This window comes from Nelumbo nucifera, chromosome 6, assembly GCF_055504915.1.
Source record: "Nelumbo nucifera cultivar China Antique chromosome 6, China Antique-T2T, whole genome shotgun sequence".
Taxonomy (NCBI): domain Eukaryota; kingdom Viridiplantae; phylum Streptophyta; class Magnoliopsida; order Proteales; family Nelumbonaceae; genus Nelumbo; species Nelumbo nucifera.
The window spans coordinates 33,553,373-33,571,357 of NC_142654.1; the positions used below are offsets into that span (position 1 = coordinate 33,553,373).

At 34.8% G+C, this 17,985-nt stretch overlaps 1 protein-coding gene across 2 annotated transcripts in view; it reads left to right on the forward strand.

The window, feature by feature from the left end:
* Positions 1 to 16,777, forward strand: part of LOC104606427 (zinc finger protein BRUTUS-like) — a 32,037-nt gene extending 15,260 nt beyond the window's left edge. The window contains exons 2-14 of one of the 2 annotated variants that reach the window (XM_010271613.3): positions 1,051 to 1,260; positions 4,023 to 4,217; positions 4,301 to 4,665; positions 8,093 to 8,318; positions 8,588 to 8,756; positions 8,862 to 10,073; positions 10,251 to 10,422; positions 10,529 to 10,750; positions 10,828 to 10,965; positions 14,000 to 14,234; positions 14,386 to 14,445; positions 16,334 to 16,405; positions 16,502 to 16,777. In XM_010271613.3, the coding sequence (XP_010269915.1) occupies positions 1,051 to 1,260; positions 4,023 to 4,217; positions 4,301 to 4,665; positions 8,093 to 8,318; positions 8,588 to 8,756; positions 8,862 to 10,073; positions 10,251 to 10,422; positions 10,529 to 10,750; positions 10,828 to 10,965; positions 14,000 to 14,234; positions 14,386 to 14,445; positions 16,334 to 16,405; positions 16,502 to 16,642 (3,417 nt within the window). In that variant the 3' untranslated portion in view covers positions 16,643 to 16,777. Of the gene's footprint in view, positions 1 to 1,050; positions 1,261 to 4,022; positions 4,218 to 4,300; positions 4,666 to 8,092; positions 8,319 to 8,587; positions 8,757 to 8,861; positions 10,074 to 10,250; positions 10,423 to 10,528; positions 10,751 to 10,827; positions 10,966 to 13,677; positions 13,818 to 13,999; positions 14,235 to 14,385; positions 14,446 to 16,333; positions 16,406 to 16,501 lie in introns of those variants that run through there. The other variant, XM_088890599.1, reaches the window with a different exon arrangement.
* Positions 16,778 to 17,985: the final 1,208 nt, after the last annotated feature.

The following is a 17,985-nucleotide window of genomic DNA, read 5'->3' on the forward strand; positions in this document are numbered from 1 at the left end:
TTATTCAATCATTTTGTTTTTTGCCCAGGCAACAAGTATCAGCTGACTTGGCAACCCAAATGACTAGAAGTGACCTAGTCATCTTAATATAACAAAGTTTACCACATTTATACAAAAAGTAAAAATGATACAATTGAGTTCAGCATGAAAATTAATTAACCCACATAAATGGCTCTTTTACCTATGTGGGACGGAATATAAACTTAATAAACTTTCTAAATAGCCCATTAAGTAACAATAAAAAAATCTTTAAGGCTGCAAATGGTATCTTTTTGTCTGAATTTGAATTTGATCTGGGTAGGGATGATTTGAATTCAATATATTACTTTATATATGCTTATTTACTTTAACTTAATAATGCTATTCAATATTTGATTAACATCCAAATTCAAACAGAACTTGATATAAATCCAATGGATAAGATTCAATTTGAATCTGAATATTAATGAACCAAATTTTGATCTAGGTATATCTGATTTGGTCCAAATACCATTGCAGCTCTATAAATCTTATTCTAGTAAAATTTTAAAACAGAAGCCCGTTAAAAAATTAAAACAAAGGATTGATCAAGTAGAGAACCTGATTGAGCTTATTGAAATCACATGAATTGTATAAATCATAAAATTCATGAGTTGAATAATGAGATTCAAACTATAATCATAGAGTTTTTTGAACTTTTTTAAGAATTCATATGTAAGATATTGTGAATTGTATCATAAATTGTAAGGCTTTTGACAACTATGTTGAAACCCTGTTAATAGCTTTTCATGTACCTGATCCATATTCCTTTTACGAATCCCTTTGTAAGATTTGGATGTCTCTCAACCTCTTTGCAAGCACTATTTCCCCAAAAAATCAAACTGTTGAATGCAATCTCTTTGTTAACATCTTTTAAGGTTTAATTTATCTTCTTTTCCCAGATGTGTGTTCCCATTTTTTCAAAGTAAACCATTCCTTTTGGACCCTTTCATATATACTATTGCTATGTCCTTGGAATGATATTCTTAGGTTCATTACCCAGACCTTGTAATGACACCTTTGAAAATGCAGGTTATCTTTCCAGCTCTTGATATACGTGTGAAAAATGTAGCACGGACATACTCCCTTGAGCACAAGGGAGAAAGTGATCTCTTTGATCAGTTGTTTGAGCTGTTGAATTCAAATAAACAAAATGATGAAAGCTCTCGCAGAGAGTTAGCTTCTTGCGCAGGAGCTCTTCAAACATCACTTAGTCAGCACATGTCCAAAGAAGAAGAGCAGGTATTTGCTTTCTTTCACTTGTTTGCATGAATTCCACATTGTATTTGAAAGGAAATGAATGATGGGGGCTGTAGAGAGATGATCTTTCTGTAATCCAATTATCTATTTAATCAATTATATACTTTCTAGGTAAGACAATATCTCTCTGAACGGGCTAGGATGTTCATGGAGTTGAAGTTGCACAGAGAATTGAAACTACTGTTTCTCACATATGAACATATATGCTAACTTCTTCAAGATTTTATTTATAAGAGCAATAATCTTCTTCATTGTTTGTGTTTCAACTCTAATTCTTGGAAGCTATAGTGCTTCAGTCTTTAGATGTTATGTCTTGTTTTTCCATTATTTTTTATTATCACTGGCTGATTTTTCAACCTTTGGTGAATGATGATTTCTGCAGCCAAGAATATACTTTGTCATGAATCAGATACGGCCAGATTATTCAAATAAATGACTTGCCTCTGTTAATGCTTGACTTTTACAAAAGGATCTAATTGAAGAGTGTCAACTTTCTGCTCTGTTTATATCTTTCTAAAATTATCTTCCTATTTATGATAAGCATCTTGGCAATCTTATAAAGTATCCCAAGATTTTTTTATTTCTCATTCTCTTTTGAGATCAACTTGGGAAAGTGTAGAAGTTGAGACAAAAAGAATCATTATAAAGAAGGTATTCTAAAAAGGTGAATATGCTAATAGTCCTTAAATTTTCTTCTTGCCTTTGTCAAAAGGGATTCTGGATTTTCAGCCAACAGTCTTGGGTCACCTTAAAAGAGTCTCAGTTCCAACTATTTGGCATCCGTTAGATGACTCCTGTTTCTCCATTGCACTTTTCGAGAGCCATCTCTTCTATTGAATTATGTCATTAAGCCCTCGTCTCATTTCTTGATTCTAATTACTTGACTCCATGTCTTATTTGGCCTTCCTCTTGCAACAAGTTAGTGCTCATTTGTGCACTCAATCATTTATGTAAATGCAAAACCATATTGATGCTAATCGTAAGTCACTTCCAATATGCTTCTTTCTAATTCTCTATTAGTGTTGCAGCTTCCCATCCATCTTAGCATCCACATCTTAACAATTCTCATTTTCTTGATATGATGTTTCTTCTTTGCCCAATACTATATAATATTGCTGATCTTTTTATACTAGTGCCATCAAAAGGCCATTTGCCCATTTTTTACAACTTCCCTTTCAGTCTTTTTGGTATTCCTGGATTACACAAGACATAGCGGAACTGGTTGGCTTGAGGCCTTGATCATAAAATCTTAATTGCACATTTGTCTAATTATATGAGTGGCATCCTCTTCTATTTCTATGATAGTCTCTTTCCACAACTCCTATGCCTGAAGGTCCTAGGTTCCCAAGACTGCACCTATCAAAATTGAGTTTCAGCTTCCCCATCTCTGGAAAACTTGATATAGTTCTTTGTAACGGAAAATCTAGCCACTGTGGCTCATCTTTATAGTATATCATCTGCTATTAGGCCTTAGGACTCCTTGGTGATGAGCACCCAATGAGCTGTATTCACCATAGTATTATGGTGTCAACAGACTGGTTTTGGTTTGGACCCTATCCAAATCAAAATCAATTTGGACGGACCAATAAGACATATTGAATTAGACCAGTCCAGACTTAATGGTCCAAAGTATTTATTGGATTGGATTTGACCGGGTCCATCCGTAATGGATTTATGTTGAATTGGGTCCAATTGAACCAATATCTGGTCCCTTGATAGAAGACAAGAATACAGGTGTCAATGGACCAGGTCTGGGTTGAAACCAATTTGAACAGATTGGACAGTCCAGACATTGAATTGGACCAGTCCAAAATGGTCCAAAGTATTCATTGGATTGGATTGGACCTGGTCCTTTGTAATGGAGTCATATTGGACCAATATCTGGTCCATTGACAGCCCTATTTCTCTATTATATTGTGCACATCTCTTGACCATCAGTAGAGTAGTTCTATATGTAAGCATAGAATATTTGTTTCTGTCTATGACAGTCTTTTCTGCCCCTAAACTAATCCTGCCACTAATAGACATATTCATTTGAAGAAATATTATTTGCATAGTTTTCAAGGCGCCAAGGTGAGGCTAGGCGACAGGGGGGTGGCTTGTCGCCTAAGGCGATGGTTTTTTTTAAGTAAAAACATGTATCCTAGGGTAGTTCCCTAGGTTCCATAATCATATTTCCTTAATACTTATGCATAATTTTCATAAGAAAAGTATAAACTTCATTAAAGTATAGAAAATCAACATATTCCAACATATTCATGAGAAGAAAAAGAAATAAAAGAAAATTAAAAAAATATAAGGGCTGAACCCCTATTTCTGTTATAGAAAATGTGTTGATTGGACAGCATTTTATGTTCTTCCTTGCTTATTGGTTCAGGTTTTGAAGTGTTTGAGGGTTCAATACAGCATTTAGCAATGTTTGTGTTGATTAAACCCTAACAAATAAGAAAATAATAAAAGAAATTAGTATATAAACACACAAAATAAATGTTTTAGTTTAAAAATGTCTGTTTTATAATTATAACATAAAAAATTTAAGAATATAAAGGTTTTTCATAAAACGCTATAGAAAACTTCTTGGCGATTAGGTGAGGTAAGCCTCCAAGGGTGCCTTGCCGCCTAGGCGTCGCCTTGACAACTATGATTATTTGATGTTTGGTGTTAGAAGAATATATTTTTGAATCAATTATAAAAAAAAAAGAATATATTTTTGAATCATTCCAGTTTGTCTTTGATCTTGGCAGGTCTTTCCCTTGCTTATAGAGAAATTCTCATTTGACGAGCAGGCATCATTGGTTTGGCAGTTTTTATGCAGCATTCCTGTAGATATGATGACAGAGTTCCTTCCCTGGTTAGCTTCATCTATTTCATCTGATGAACATCAGGATATGCTTAAATGCTTATGCAAGATAGTCCCAGCAGAAAAGCTTCTTCAGAAGGTAATTTCCACCCTGGGCATAATTTTTTTTGATTGTGTTTTTCTTATTATATGGTAGCTGACTAAATCTTGTATCCTGTAAAGGTTATATTCACATGGACAGAAAGTAAAAGTATACCTACCATGAGTAAAACTGAGGAAGATCATAAACTCCAGTGTCATGTAGATTCTGAGGTTGACACATCATTCGATCAAACTGAGAATGTGCAATGTGCATGTGACCATTTCAGAACTCGGAAAAGGAAATATGTGGAGTCAAAGTATGATATAACTGATTCCACTGGGGTACATCCTATAAATGAAATCCTGCACTGGCATAGTGCTATAAAAAGGGAGTTGACTGATATAACTGAGGAGGCTAGGAAGATACAACTTTCTGGAGATTTTTCTGATTTATCAGCATTCAATGAGAAGCTGCAGTTTATTGCTGAAGTTTACATCTTTCACAGGTATCTATTTTATCATCATTGTTTTCCTTGCAGTGCCTTTTCTATTGAACGTTGATACCTTAGTCTCAAAATATGATTATGAGCTCCTTCAAACAGCATTTTCTGCTTTGCAGAGCTTGGCATTTGAAATTTCTAACATTTTCTTGTTTTTTCTATTCTTCAGGGTAAAGTTTTTCTTTTCCTATTTTTCTTGTTTGGTCTGATATCATGGAAAAGAAAAGCAGAAAGGGTTAATTTTGGAGTATTCTCGTTAATCTCCCCATATGTTCCTTCTATTCGAAGGATAACCCATTCCCTCTAGTGTATACAAGAAATTTGGATTTGATCAACACTTCCAGAAGGGTCCTTGCCTCTGCTTGATTAGTATGTAGTCCATACCTACAACTTGGGCTGGCTTAGCCCCAAGGGTTAAAGTATTAATAATATCGTGTGTCATATTGGACAGCTTGGATACATATACAGATACAGATATGCTTTGGAAACACATGTATATGGACGAAAGATATGGAAACACTTGGATACATTAGTGGAACACATACAAATCCCATAAATACGTTAATAATACTAAATTTAATATCAATATAGCCACAAATAAGGTATAAACACATAAAAATGTATATTTTAATGGTATATATGAAGAAATATATTACAATTAATATTACAGGATGCATAGATGTCATGTAATTTTATTGATAATGAATTGATCAAGAGTCCAAGACACAAAAAAATGCAATTATTATATCAATTATTTTCTATTTTCTATTTTTACTTTTTAACATAACAAAAAGTCAACTAAATATTAAATGCTCAAATGTTTGGTAAACAATATTTTTATTTTTGTAAACAATAAATATTTCATTATAAAATTTAAATTAAAATATCAATTAATAATTTATAAAAATATATGATCTTAACTTAAAATATATGAAATCTATTAAAATTTCTAAGGTATATATCATATGTAAATTCGTAATTTACTAACATTTTTATTTTTATAAATTTTCTGAAGTAAAAAAAAATCATTTTTTGATGTAAATGTAGATTAGTGGATTTGATAGATTGAATTCAATATTATATTCTTGAATATTTTGTAAACAGTATTTTTATTGGTATAAATTTCTTGATATAAATTTTGGTTTGATAGTTTATTTATCCCATTAACATTTGCAAAATACTAATTTTGAAAAGGACAAATTTCTTAAAGTACCCCTAAGGTTTAGGAAATTAACTAACTCTACCCTTACTGTTTACATATTGTCTTAAAGTATCCCCTAAGTTTTCTGACAATTGTCTAAAACCTCCACTGCCATTAACTTTTCGTCACACTCTGTCACATGTGACATCACCTGATTAATATATTTTTTAAAATTCCTAAAATACCCTTCTTCCTCTGGATGATTATCATCCGTGTATATCAAAGAGCAATAAAGCTCTCAGAGCACATCCATTCTGTTTGTTAGCTCTCAGAGCGGATCTGTTCAGACCTATGCCAAATGAAGCCTACCGGCAACCGGAACCTTGGCCTTTCCGGTGTAGATAATAACAGATGTGAACTGTTAATGGGATTTGGCTATGAAGATCTGACTACTTCCGTTTTTGAGTAGGAAACCCTACCCTTTCGTTTTTGGGTGTACCCGTCTCTATGTGAAGAGTGGGAATATCAGGCAGGAGACGGTCCTGTTGATTTTGATTTCCTTTCATTAACATTTTTTTTTCCGTAATGTTCCACCCCATTCAATCAACCCAGAACTTTGAGTCTTCTGTAATTCAAACCAACTGTTTTGAGCAGTATTTCCTACCTGTCTCCATAAACACAAAAGGGCAAAGTGCCTTCCCCTGTCCAGCAGTATTTTGGTAAGAGATATTTAGCCATTTTCCTGCTCCCACCACCAACCACTCCATCTTTGCAATTCCTATTGGTCTTATTAAATTTCCTAAGCACCCAACCAAAATAACCATAAAACAAATGTCTGAAGAACAACGGAACTCACTTCGAATATTCAATTAAACAGTGCATAAACGCTAAGACATTATTCTTCTTCTTTGTGGCAAATGTTTCATCAGAAGTATATCAGAAGGAAATAGGAAACAACTGAATTAACGGCAGAGACCATGGTCTGATGATGCAGAAGAAAGGGATGCTGCATACCAGCTACGGTGGCTGGAGAAATTTTTTTAGCAGTTGGGTTTTATTTTGAAAATTTGAGAAACAGTGGAGGGCAACTTCGACATTTTATTTTTTTCTTAACGATAGCGACAATTATCAGAAACAGTAGGGGTACTTTAATACAATACTGAAACAGTATGGGTATAGTTAGTTAATTTCCTAAACCTTAGGGGTAGTTTAAGAAATTTGCCCTTTTGAATATTATTCTTTTTAATTTCCAGTTGGAGTTGCTCAACATGCTATTTGCTTGGATTGCATGCAGACATAAAAGTTATTTTATTTCATTTATTATTACAAGACGAAAGATGGCTTAGCGGTTTATGACTGCATTTAGATTTGGGTGTTGGACAACCTAGGCTCAAATCATGCTAGTTGTAAGCTTCTTAATAGAGAGACAACACACCAGGCTTCCCTATTGGTTGATACAACATGATACTGGCTGATACATGGGTTTATTGTATCAATATTAACAAATGGGTGGTTACCATGCCTAATTGTAGTGTGCCACATATCCCCCTCACGATACTGATATGATACACTCCATATGGGGTGTACCGCATCGACATTTTAATCCTTGGTTAGCCCGAACCCATTCCAAAAAACTAGGGTTGGGTTGGATTGAAGTTTGGTTTAGGGTTGAAAAGTATGAACCTGATGTACTTTGGGTAGGGTTAGGGTTGAGGATTTTATAAAATTATGTTTTTATGCATGTAAGTACTTATGTATATGTGTATTCACTACTCATGCATGTATGCGTTATCAATTGTGCATCCACAAATGTATATATCTATATATTTATGTAGTTTTTTTCTCTGCAAGTATTTAGGTATATACATATTAATGTATGCATGTATGTTGTAAAACAAAAATTTTAAGTTCAAAGGCATTTCTTTTTCTAAAACATGATAACCATGTTCTTTCACACATAATAATGCTAATATTGAATTAACATGAACGCTTAAGATTCTGGGAAATAAGCTGACTTGCACCCTTATCATAGAGCATAAAATGGCTATCTCATCATCCTGAAAACTGAAAACTCCTCACTTTGTCTACCAGTATGTGAAACTTTCATTTTTTATACACTTTCAGAACATTGAAAGAAAAATGAATTTCATTTTATGGTTCATTCTGCCTTTTCCAGAGAAAGAATTACAACCTCATTCTTTTTCCATATTAAGATTGTCATGTTGCTAAAGTTATGTATTTCTTATATTTATCTCAGCCTTAGTAAATGTACATTTCTTTCTCTGGATGCAGCATTGCTGAGGACAAGGTTATATTCCCTGCGGTAGATAAAGAACTCTCTTTTGTGCAGGAGCATGCTGAAGAAGAGAGTCAATTTAATAAATTTAGATGCCTGATAGAAAGTATACAAACTGCTGGAGCCAACTCTACTCCAGTTGCATTTTATGCAAAACTGTACTCACATGCTGATCTAATAATGGAAACCATACAGAAGCACTTCCATGATGAGGAAGTCCAGGTTAGCTCCATTTCTTGATGCAATAAAGAATTCCAAGATTGGTCTGCAAGGACTTTCAACTTGCATGATAATGAACCATCCCTGTTTTGGAAGTTACTTACCTTTGAATATTCACAAAAGGGGGAGAGTGGGAAACAAGATAGTCATGCCCTAACCTATTGGAAGAAATTTAATAACACATTATCATCTTATTGGCTTCAAGTCTGCACAGTCAAAGAAACCTTCTCATCTCTAAGAATCAGTTAATAAGTACCTTGTAATTATTCCAGGTTCTTCCACTTGCACGGAAGCATTTTAGCCCCAAAAGACAACGTGAATTACTGTATCAGAGCTTATGTGTGATGCCTTTGAAATTGGTGGAGCGTGTCTTGCCATGGTTGGTGAGATCACTAAGTGATGAAGAAGCAAAGTCTTTTCTCCGAAACATGCATTTGGCAGGTTTAACATATGTCCTTATTTTAGCTTTTAGCTTCAGAAGCTGCATACAGCATATTCCTTTCATGTTTTATCTTCAATTTCACTTATCAGATTTATGTGATACAGCTCCAAAATCTGATGCTGCTCTGGTTACTCTTTTCTCTGGCTGGGCACTTAAGGGTCGTTCTCAGGATGTATGTCTCTCTTCTGGTTTATGCTTTGCGGTGAAAAAGTTAATTGAGATTGGAGATGATGATGGTCAATCATTCTGTGCATGTGCCTCTCTATTGTCTAATAAGGAAAAACCAATGCCAATTATAGCAAATGATGACAGAAGACCAATTAAACGTGGCAACTTCTTGGAATCTTGCAAAACTGGCAATGTTACTGTCAATACATGTAATCCATCTTTCAGTGATCAGCCTTGCTGTGTCCCTGGATTAGGAGTTAATAGTAATAACCTTGGAATAAGTTCACTTGCTGCAGCAAAGTCTTTGCGCTCCCTGTCTTTTATTGCATCCGCTCCTTCCTTCAAGTCCAGTCTTTTTATATGGGAAGCAGATTTTAGCTCTTCTGACATGGCTTGTCCATCACGACCCATTGATAACATATTCAAATTTCATAAAGCTATCAGAAAGGATGTTGAGTATTTAGATGTTGAATCTGGGAAGCTTATTGGTTGTGATCAGACATTCCTTAGGCAATTCAGTGGAAGATTCCGTTTGTTACGGGGCTTGTACAAAGCTCATAGCAATGCTGAAGATGAGATTGTCTTTCCAGCATTAGAATCAAAAGAGACTCTTCATAATGTCAGCCACTCATATACCCTGGACCACAAGCAGGAAGAGAAGCTGTTTGCAGATATTTCATCTTCTCTTTCTGAGCTTTCACAGCTTCATGAGAAGCAGATTAGTATATCTGAAGATTCAACTAGAGATGATGTTGATTCTTGCACTGACAGTTTTGATTTTAATAGGAAGTACAATGAACTTGCTACAAAGCTTCAGGGCATGTGCAAATCTATGAGAGTTACATTGGATCAACATGTTTTTAGGGAAGAGCTTGAGTTATGGCCATTGTTTGACATACATTTTTCTGTGGAGGAGCAAGAAAAAATTGTTGGCCGCATAATTGGGACTACTGGTGCAGAGGTGCTCCAATCAATGTTACCTTGGGTGACTTCTGTACTTACTCAGGAGGAACAGAACAAAATGATGGATACGTGGAAGCAGGCAACCAAAAATACAATGTTCAGCGAATGGCTTAGCGAATGGTGGGAAGGGACTCCTGAAGCATCTTCACCAGATGCAAACCCAGAGAGTAGTATTTCTCATGAAGGTCTGAAAATGCTTTTCCAATTTGTTGTAACATTATTATTACAGTTTATCTATGTTGTCTTATTTTCTTATTTGTGTCTAAAGTAAAGTGCAAAATCCAATATTTATTAATTGTAATATTTTGGGTTTATATTGGAAAAGTTTCTCTTAATGCATTTAGATTTTTATGCCTTTCCAGGATCCAGTATCCAAGAAAGCCTTGACCAGAGCGATCAAATGTTCAAGCCTGGATGGAAGGATATTTTCCGGATGAATCAGAGTGAGCTTGAGGCAGAGATAAGAAAGGTTTCTCGGGACTCGACCCTTGACCCAAGGAGGAAAGCATATCTTATTCAAAATCTTATGACTAGGTTTGTTTCTGTGATACACTTATTTTAGGAACCTTCTAAACATGCAATCATCTTAATCATGAGGTACTGCATAATCTTATTGTTAGATGGGTTATGTTTATATTAGTCGGTGGTTAGCTGCTCAACAGAAGTTACCTCAAGCAAGAACAGAGGAAACTATGAATGGTGAAGCAATAATTGTATGGTCACCATCATTTCGAGATTCAGAGAAACAAGTATTTGGGTGTGAACACTACAAAAGAAACTGCAAACTTGTTGCTGCTTGCTGTGGGAAGTTATTCACATGTAGGTTCTGCCATGATAAAGTGAGCGATCACTCAATGGATAGGTAAATTTCTGGCATTCACTGAGGATAATTCAAAGTACAGTGTTTGCATATTTGTTTTACATTTTTATTCTTTGCAGGAAAGCAACAACAGAAATGATGTGTATGCGGTGCCTGAAGATTCAAGCAGTGGGACCAAGTTGCACTACACCTTCCTGCAACGGATTTTTGATGGCAAAATATTATTGCAACATCTGCAAATTTTTTGATGATGAAAGGTATGGTGTTTCTGATTTCAGAACCTTCTTATTTCAGGGGTGTAATGATCTTATCTAGAAAAAGGATGTACATGCTGGGCAGTAGAACACTTATTTGAAACCTAGAGTTTATTTATTTATTTATATATTATGTTTCGATTTTGGTTATTTATTTATTTAGATACTATGGCAGCATTTGGAGCGTTGATGTTGTACTTGTCATCATCATCATTTAAGCCTTGTCCCTTCTACATGGGTTTAGCCAGATGAATCCTATTTTGAATTCCATTCTGTTTACACATCAATTGTTCCATTTTCTTTTGATCAATAGCAGCACTTTTATTGAAATAGATATCAATTGTTCCATTACAAGCTCTTAAATCATTTCTTACTTCAACCCATGTCCTTTTTGGTCTGCTCCTAGCCCCTGAGCCCTTCTAGCCCCTTCAACTTGCAGCTGATCACTTCTTAAGGGTTCTGTAGATGGTTTTCTATGCACATAACCATGCTATCTTAGTCTACTTTCTCTCATTTTATCACCTATTGGATCTATACCTAGGTTCTTTCAAATGACTTCATTTCTGATTATGTCCCTTCTAGTTTTTTTTTTCTTTTTTTGATAAATAATGATAATATTCTTAAGGATAGTGAAAAGTGTTACAATAATAGCATCCAGACTGAGGCGTGAGGTGCGGTCTCCATTACAGAATCAGAATTACAATTGAGCAACAAATAATTCAGACTTATACACCCCCTGTTCTGCAAAAAAAATCAGATATCCTATTTGCTGACCTCTTCTCCCATTGGATAATAATTGTGATATCTCTTATTAACCATTTAAATCTTTCATTGATTACCTGTATTTTCAAGCCACTGTTTTCGGTTCCGTCAGCCACCCTACTCAGTTTAGAGGCCTTCAATTATTAATCTGTCATAGTTTAGGTCTCTAGCAATTTGACTTCTCACAAAACTGCTTGGAGTTCAGCATACACTGAATCTCCTTCCCCAATGGGACCTGAATATACACAAGAAAGTATCCATCAGTATCTCCGAATACTCCTACGCCAGCCAGCCCTGGGTTTCCAAGACTGCTTCCATCAAAATTTAGCTTGATAAAACCTTCTTCCGGAGGTATCCAAGTTGCAGCTGGCTTGTTCTTTCACAGAAGAACTTCTTGCTATAGCTTCCTAATTTTGCCAAATATCATCAGAAAAGAAATTTAAAAATAGGTCTAGAGATTTCACATTCCCACACTGCTTCCTTATTTCTTTCTGTATCATTGAAAATTCTGCCATTCCTCTCTTCCCATACTATCCAAATCAAGGCAGATCAAGCACATGTCTACATAACTTCTCTTTGGCTAGCCAAAAGTTGTAGGGTCAAAAAGACTACCTATTCGTGTGGGGGAGGGGGGGGGGCACTCCACCTGTTACCAAAAAGACCAAAAATCTTTTCCCAGATACCTACAACAAAAGAACAGGAGATTAGAAGGTGGTAATGGCTTTCTCTATTTGCTTTGACTTGCCAACTCCTTGCTCATCCATCTCAACATTCACATTTCTGCCACACATTATTTCTTATACATGTTTCTTGATTTGCCAACTCCTTGCTCCATACAACATTGCTAGCTTTACTACTGTTATAAAGAATTTGCCTTTTCACTTAAGTGGCATTCTCCTATCACATAAGACTCTGGATGCTCCCCTCCATTTTGCCCATTCTAGTGTGGTTCTATGGGCATTGATGTGGCACTAATATCTAATATCCAAGTTTTTAATTACATTCGCAGTGCACTTTCTGGTCCCCAGCAAGATGGAGAGATATTACAACTGTTTCATGAAACAATATTAAATTGGATTGCCTTAAAATTCAGAAATTTTGGTATAAAAGGGGAAATTTTCTGAGCTGTTGACATATATGGACAGCTATATTTGTATATTCTGCTTGTAAGGTTATCCCCTGTTCTCATATTAATACCTTATGAAAGGGAAATTCATTTGCAATGACACTCTTTTAATTCCAAGAAATTTCATTCACAAGTTCAATTTTAAATATGAAGTAGTTAATGTAAGATCATTATAAAAAACGGAATGCTCATTTCTTGCTATCCTAAAATGATTCGTTTCTAATTTTACCATCATTTTTGTAATAATTTCACTTAAAATGATGCTTTTGGTTTCTCTTTATTGCAGTGAATTCATAAAATTTGGGATATCATTTCAAATGAACACTCATTTATGCATCGAAAAGGTCCCCCGTTTTTTTGATAAATAAAAAGCCCCCTTATATTTCAACTTATTAAAGATTATCCTTTCATGTGATATATTTTCTATTCATGAGGAATATCTGCTTTATTCTGCAATGTTGTTTTTTCTGGAGGGGGTTTAAAGTTTTTTATATGCATTAGAACTTCTAATGAATAAATATGTCAACTGATTGCACATTGCATGATTATTTAAAGCAAATTTCAACAGAATTGTGTAATTCTTAATATGATGCATAGGTTGTTTTACCAGTTCAACAAAAAGAAAAAAAATGCCAAGATTATTTGTGTTGTTGCTGTCATACACTAACGGCATTCATTTCTGTTTGTTGACTTTAAGTCAAGTTGCTATCTTCCATCATTTCTTTTCTTGGTTAGAATAAAAATTTCTTGTGCAGTGTGAATGGTGTAGTTAACTTACAAGTTACAATATAATACTTAGTACTAGGGGATTGCTATATATTGTGCAGAATTTGTGCTCAATGCGTTTTTTGAATTGCTGATCTCTGCTAGTTTCCCCTGGCACCTGACTTTCTGAGTAGAAAGTAAGCTTCTATTCTAATCTGTCTCTTGAAGTGATGCCATGTCAGAAAACAATTAATTTGTTCTGCTTGATTTAGTTTATATGGAAGTAGCATACATACTTTTCCACTTGGGGCTTTTATTTAAAAAATGAGAATTACTTATGAAGTTAGATAATCCTAATGTATTGTTGGATGGTTGCTGTTAAAATATAGAGTTCTTTGCATTTTCTCTCCTATATATTATATTTTATTTATTATTAAACTTCAGGACTGTGTACCATTGCCCATTTTGCAATTTGTGCCGCCTTGGGAAGGGACTTGGTGTTGATTTCTTCCATTGCATGACATGCAATTGTTGTATGGGAAAGAAATTAGTGGACCACAAGTGTCGGGAGAAAGGCCTGGAAACAAACTGCCCTATCTGTTGCGACTTCTTATTCACATCAAGTGCGGCAGTCCGAGGTCTTCCTTGTGGCCATTTCATGCATTCAGCTTGCTTTCAGGTCTGTCCTTTGTTACCATTTAGCTTTCATTTAAGATCTCTTGTCTTTTCCCTCTTTTTATGGAAATGGTTCCTTTTTCAATTGGTTGTAAGGAAAGGGTTTTTGGGAAGACATTTATACTTAAATCTTATTCAATTTCTGTTATGTTTAGGCGTACACCTGCAGTCACTATACCTGCCCAATATGTAGCAAATCCTTGGGAGATATGGCGGTAAGAGGACTGCATCTTTTCCTCTATTACATTATTAGTTCCAACTCTTCTTGTCCAAGATTCATTGATTTATGACACTTAAATGGAGCTTCTAATTCTGAAGTTTAATGAGAAATGGAAAGTTTGATATGATCCCAACTGAAAGAAAAAAGTTTAACGTGTTAATATTTTACTGTCAAGAAAAGATTTTCTACCTGATTTCGTAGTTTTCACTCTATAGGCTTAACTTGGAAACAGTACAAATACAAATATATAAAGTACAAATACATGTAAAATAATATAAAATACAAGGTTTTGCACTCTACATATTTGTATTTGCACCCCTTCCAATTTTCCAAACTAAGCCTTAATTCTTTTTGGATTACACATTTTTACTGAATTGCTGATGACTGTATGTTTGCTGTAGGGTAGAAATTGTTAGTTTCCTTTTAGACTTGATTGTAGTATATCATATATTCACATGCCTCGATATGGACATATGCCATAAATTTGTATTTCTAACTTCATCAATGGACTTCTTTCCACATGTTACCCACCAAGTTATTGATCTTGACTGCTCCATTTGAAGGTGCACTCCTGCTGTGGCTTCATTCAGCATTGCCTGAGTTTGAAGCTTCAAATACTGCCCGAGTCTTCTTTCTCTTGTTCTAATTCCTGGTGGAGAGTGTAACTGCTGTGGTTTTCAGGCTGCCCTTCTGGGTCTGAACCCAGCTTGTATGTTTTTTTGAGCTGAATAAAATTACTTTACCTTTTCCAAAAAATAAAAAAAATACTGCCTGAGTCTTGGTTCAAACTCAGAAGTGGGAGAGTTGACACCATCTGATGATGCTTTGGTCCAGTGGCTAGTACTTGCTACTTAATCTGAGTGGTCAATCAAAAAATTTCCCCTTCACATATTCTATGTTTTTTTTTTCTTTATAGATAATTTTATTATCAACTTTTATAATAGTCTCGTATATTTAGAAAGCTTTAAGACTGACAATATTGAATGGATTAGAGAGTTGGGCAGTCAACAAACATGTCCAAAAAATGAGTGTAGTGGAGATGTGGATGTAGGGATGGATGAGTGGAAAAACTGAAATGGATAGGGATTAGAAATGTGCATATTCATGGGAGTTAAAAGAAGTGCCCTGGTAGGTGATGAAATGAGGAAAAGTAGACTAAGATGGTTTCCCATGTACATAGAAAATCACTAGCAAGAAAAAAGTGATCTGGTGCAAGTCTAAAGTTCCATAAAGAACTAGGAGGAAGCCAAAGAGATGGGCTGAGGACCTGAGTTAATGAGAAATGATTTGAGGGATCACAATTTAAAATGGACTTCAGGTAATGACCACTCTGAATTCAAGTATTGGGAAGCTACATGTATTTTGTTTGAGATCTACTCATTGTGATAAATCTGAATTAGGTTTCTATATAATTTAGGAAATCAAATTATGTTTAGTTTGTAATCTATTTTATCTAAAATGTGGGACCTACCGACCTACACCATTGAAAGTCTTCATGGTGTGTGTGTGTGTGTATGCATTGGTAGTATTATACTGGAATCATGACCTTATATAGAACTGCCAAATTGTGTCAAACAATTGGAATCTAGTGTAGTTGAAGCTTTCACTAGCTGTCTTTAATTATAACTTGTTTTGGTGGGTTGAGATTGATCATGCTCTCAATCTCATTTATTTTTCCACTTTCCCCTTTTCTAGTTATTGGTTCAAGAATTAAGACTGGCTGGTAGGTAGTCTTGTCTCTTGTGTCCCAGGAAATTGAATCCATCTGAGCTTATACTTGCAGCAAAAGAAAATTATTGGGACATAATAATAATATGCCAAAGTTTTTTTGTTTAATTTTTAATTTATCTTGAAGTTTTTCTAAAAGAAATGCAAACCATCAGGTCTACTTTGGCATGCTCGATGCTTTGCTGGCTGCTGAGGAACTTCCAGAAGAGTACAGGGATCGGTGTCAGGTACACTTCCTATTTACTTATTTTTCTCATCATCATTTTGAGATCTTCTGAACTTCTGTGTGGTAAACAACAAATTACTGATATTGGTAAATCCAGGACATTCTTTGCAATGACTGCGATAAAAAGGGAAGTGCACGCTTCCACTGGTTGTACCACAAGTGTGGATTTTGTGGATCGTATAACACCCGGGTGATAAAGAGCGATTCAGCAAATTCCAATTGTTCAACGTCATGTTAGGGAATAGGGAAGGAGCATTTGAGCTTTCCGGGTTAGTTCAGGTTCAGGTGTGTAAATATTGTTCCTAGCGCCAGTTCCATGCGGCTGAGTTTGTAAAGTTACATTACACTATTATAGTCAATTCATTTTTGCCCCCAATTTTTTTTTACTACGGTGCCAAGGAATTGGTCATTATCCCCTCAAAACAGCCCAGGATATTGCTCCAAGCAGTTTTTGTATTTGATACCGCCACGGCTTCTGCTGATTGGGTGGTTGTTTGGCACCGGAGAGTTTTACAAGTGCTCCATTTCGCATCAGAAAGAAAACAGAAACACTAAATAATTGGCTATGTTTATTTAAAAAATGCTGCCATATCAGTGTCACATAGGCATTGGATTATGTGCACGAGGCATTTGGGCTATGTTTATTTAAAAAATGCTGCCATATCAGTGTCACATAGGCATTGGATTATGTGCACGGGGCATTTGAGGAAAAGTCAAATCTAGTCAAATGCTTACATGGCATGCTATATGGGGTATTAATATGAGGTGGAATGTAAAACATTTGAAGTAATGCCCAATCTCCCATCAAACAACAAAAGCAAGAAATGTTTAGAGTAGAGTTTTTCAAATAAGCGATTAAAGCAATAAACACCCTCATCTATAAATGCCCATGGCCCCAAAGACATTGTGTTTAGCAATCCACTTTTCAAAAAAAATATTGCAACGATCAACTTTGAGATTCAGAAAGGTGTGTGCTTGGTGATGTTGAATTATTAAGGTGATGTTGGCATGTGACACTAAAATTTAAAAAAGTGACAATCTATTTTGAGAAGTCGTAGAATTGTGATTATAAGTATATCTTACCCATTTATAAAAAAGAGAAATAGATGAGCGTCCATCATCCAACATTCTGATTTATATTTTCAATCCTATCCCCTCTTAAAATGCTGATTTTATATTTCTAATCCTACGTCTCCTTGAATTATATATATAATATAATATAAATATATGTATCTGTACCATTTATAAAAATGGTACTTTCCATTTTTACCTTTTATCATGTTTTTATTTTAAATCTTGATTTTCACTTTTCATTTTTACCCTTTATTATGTTTTTTATTTTTCCAATTTTATTTAATTAACGGTTAACACTTAATTGGATAATCTTTGTATCTCATCATTTTCTCATTTATAAAAATGAGGAGGGTGACAATGTTTCGTCAAAAAGCCTAATTTTCATGTTCCATTTTTACCCTTTATCATGTTTTTTTATTTCAAAGCTTGATTTTCATTTTCCATTTTTACTCTTTGTTATGTTTTTTATTTTTTCAATTTTATTTAATTAACGGTTAACACTTGTAA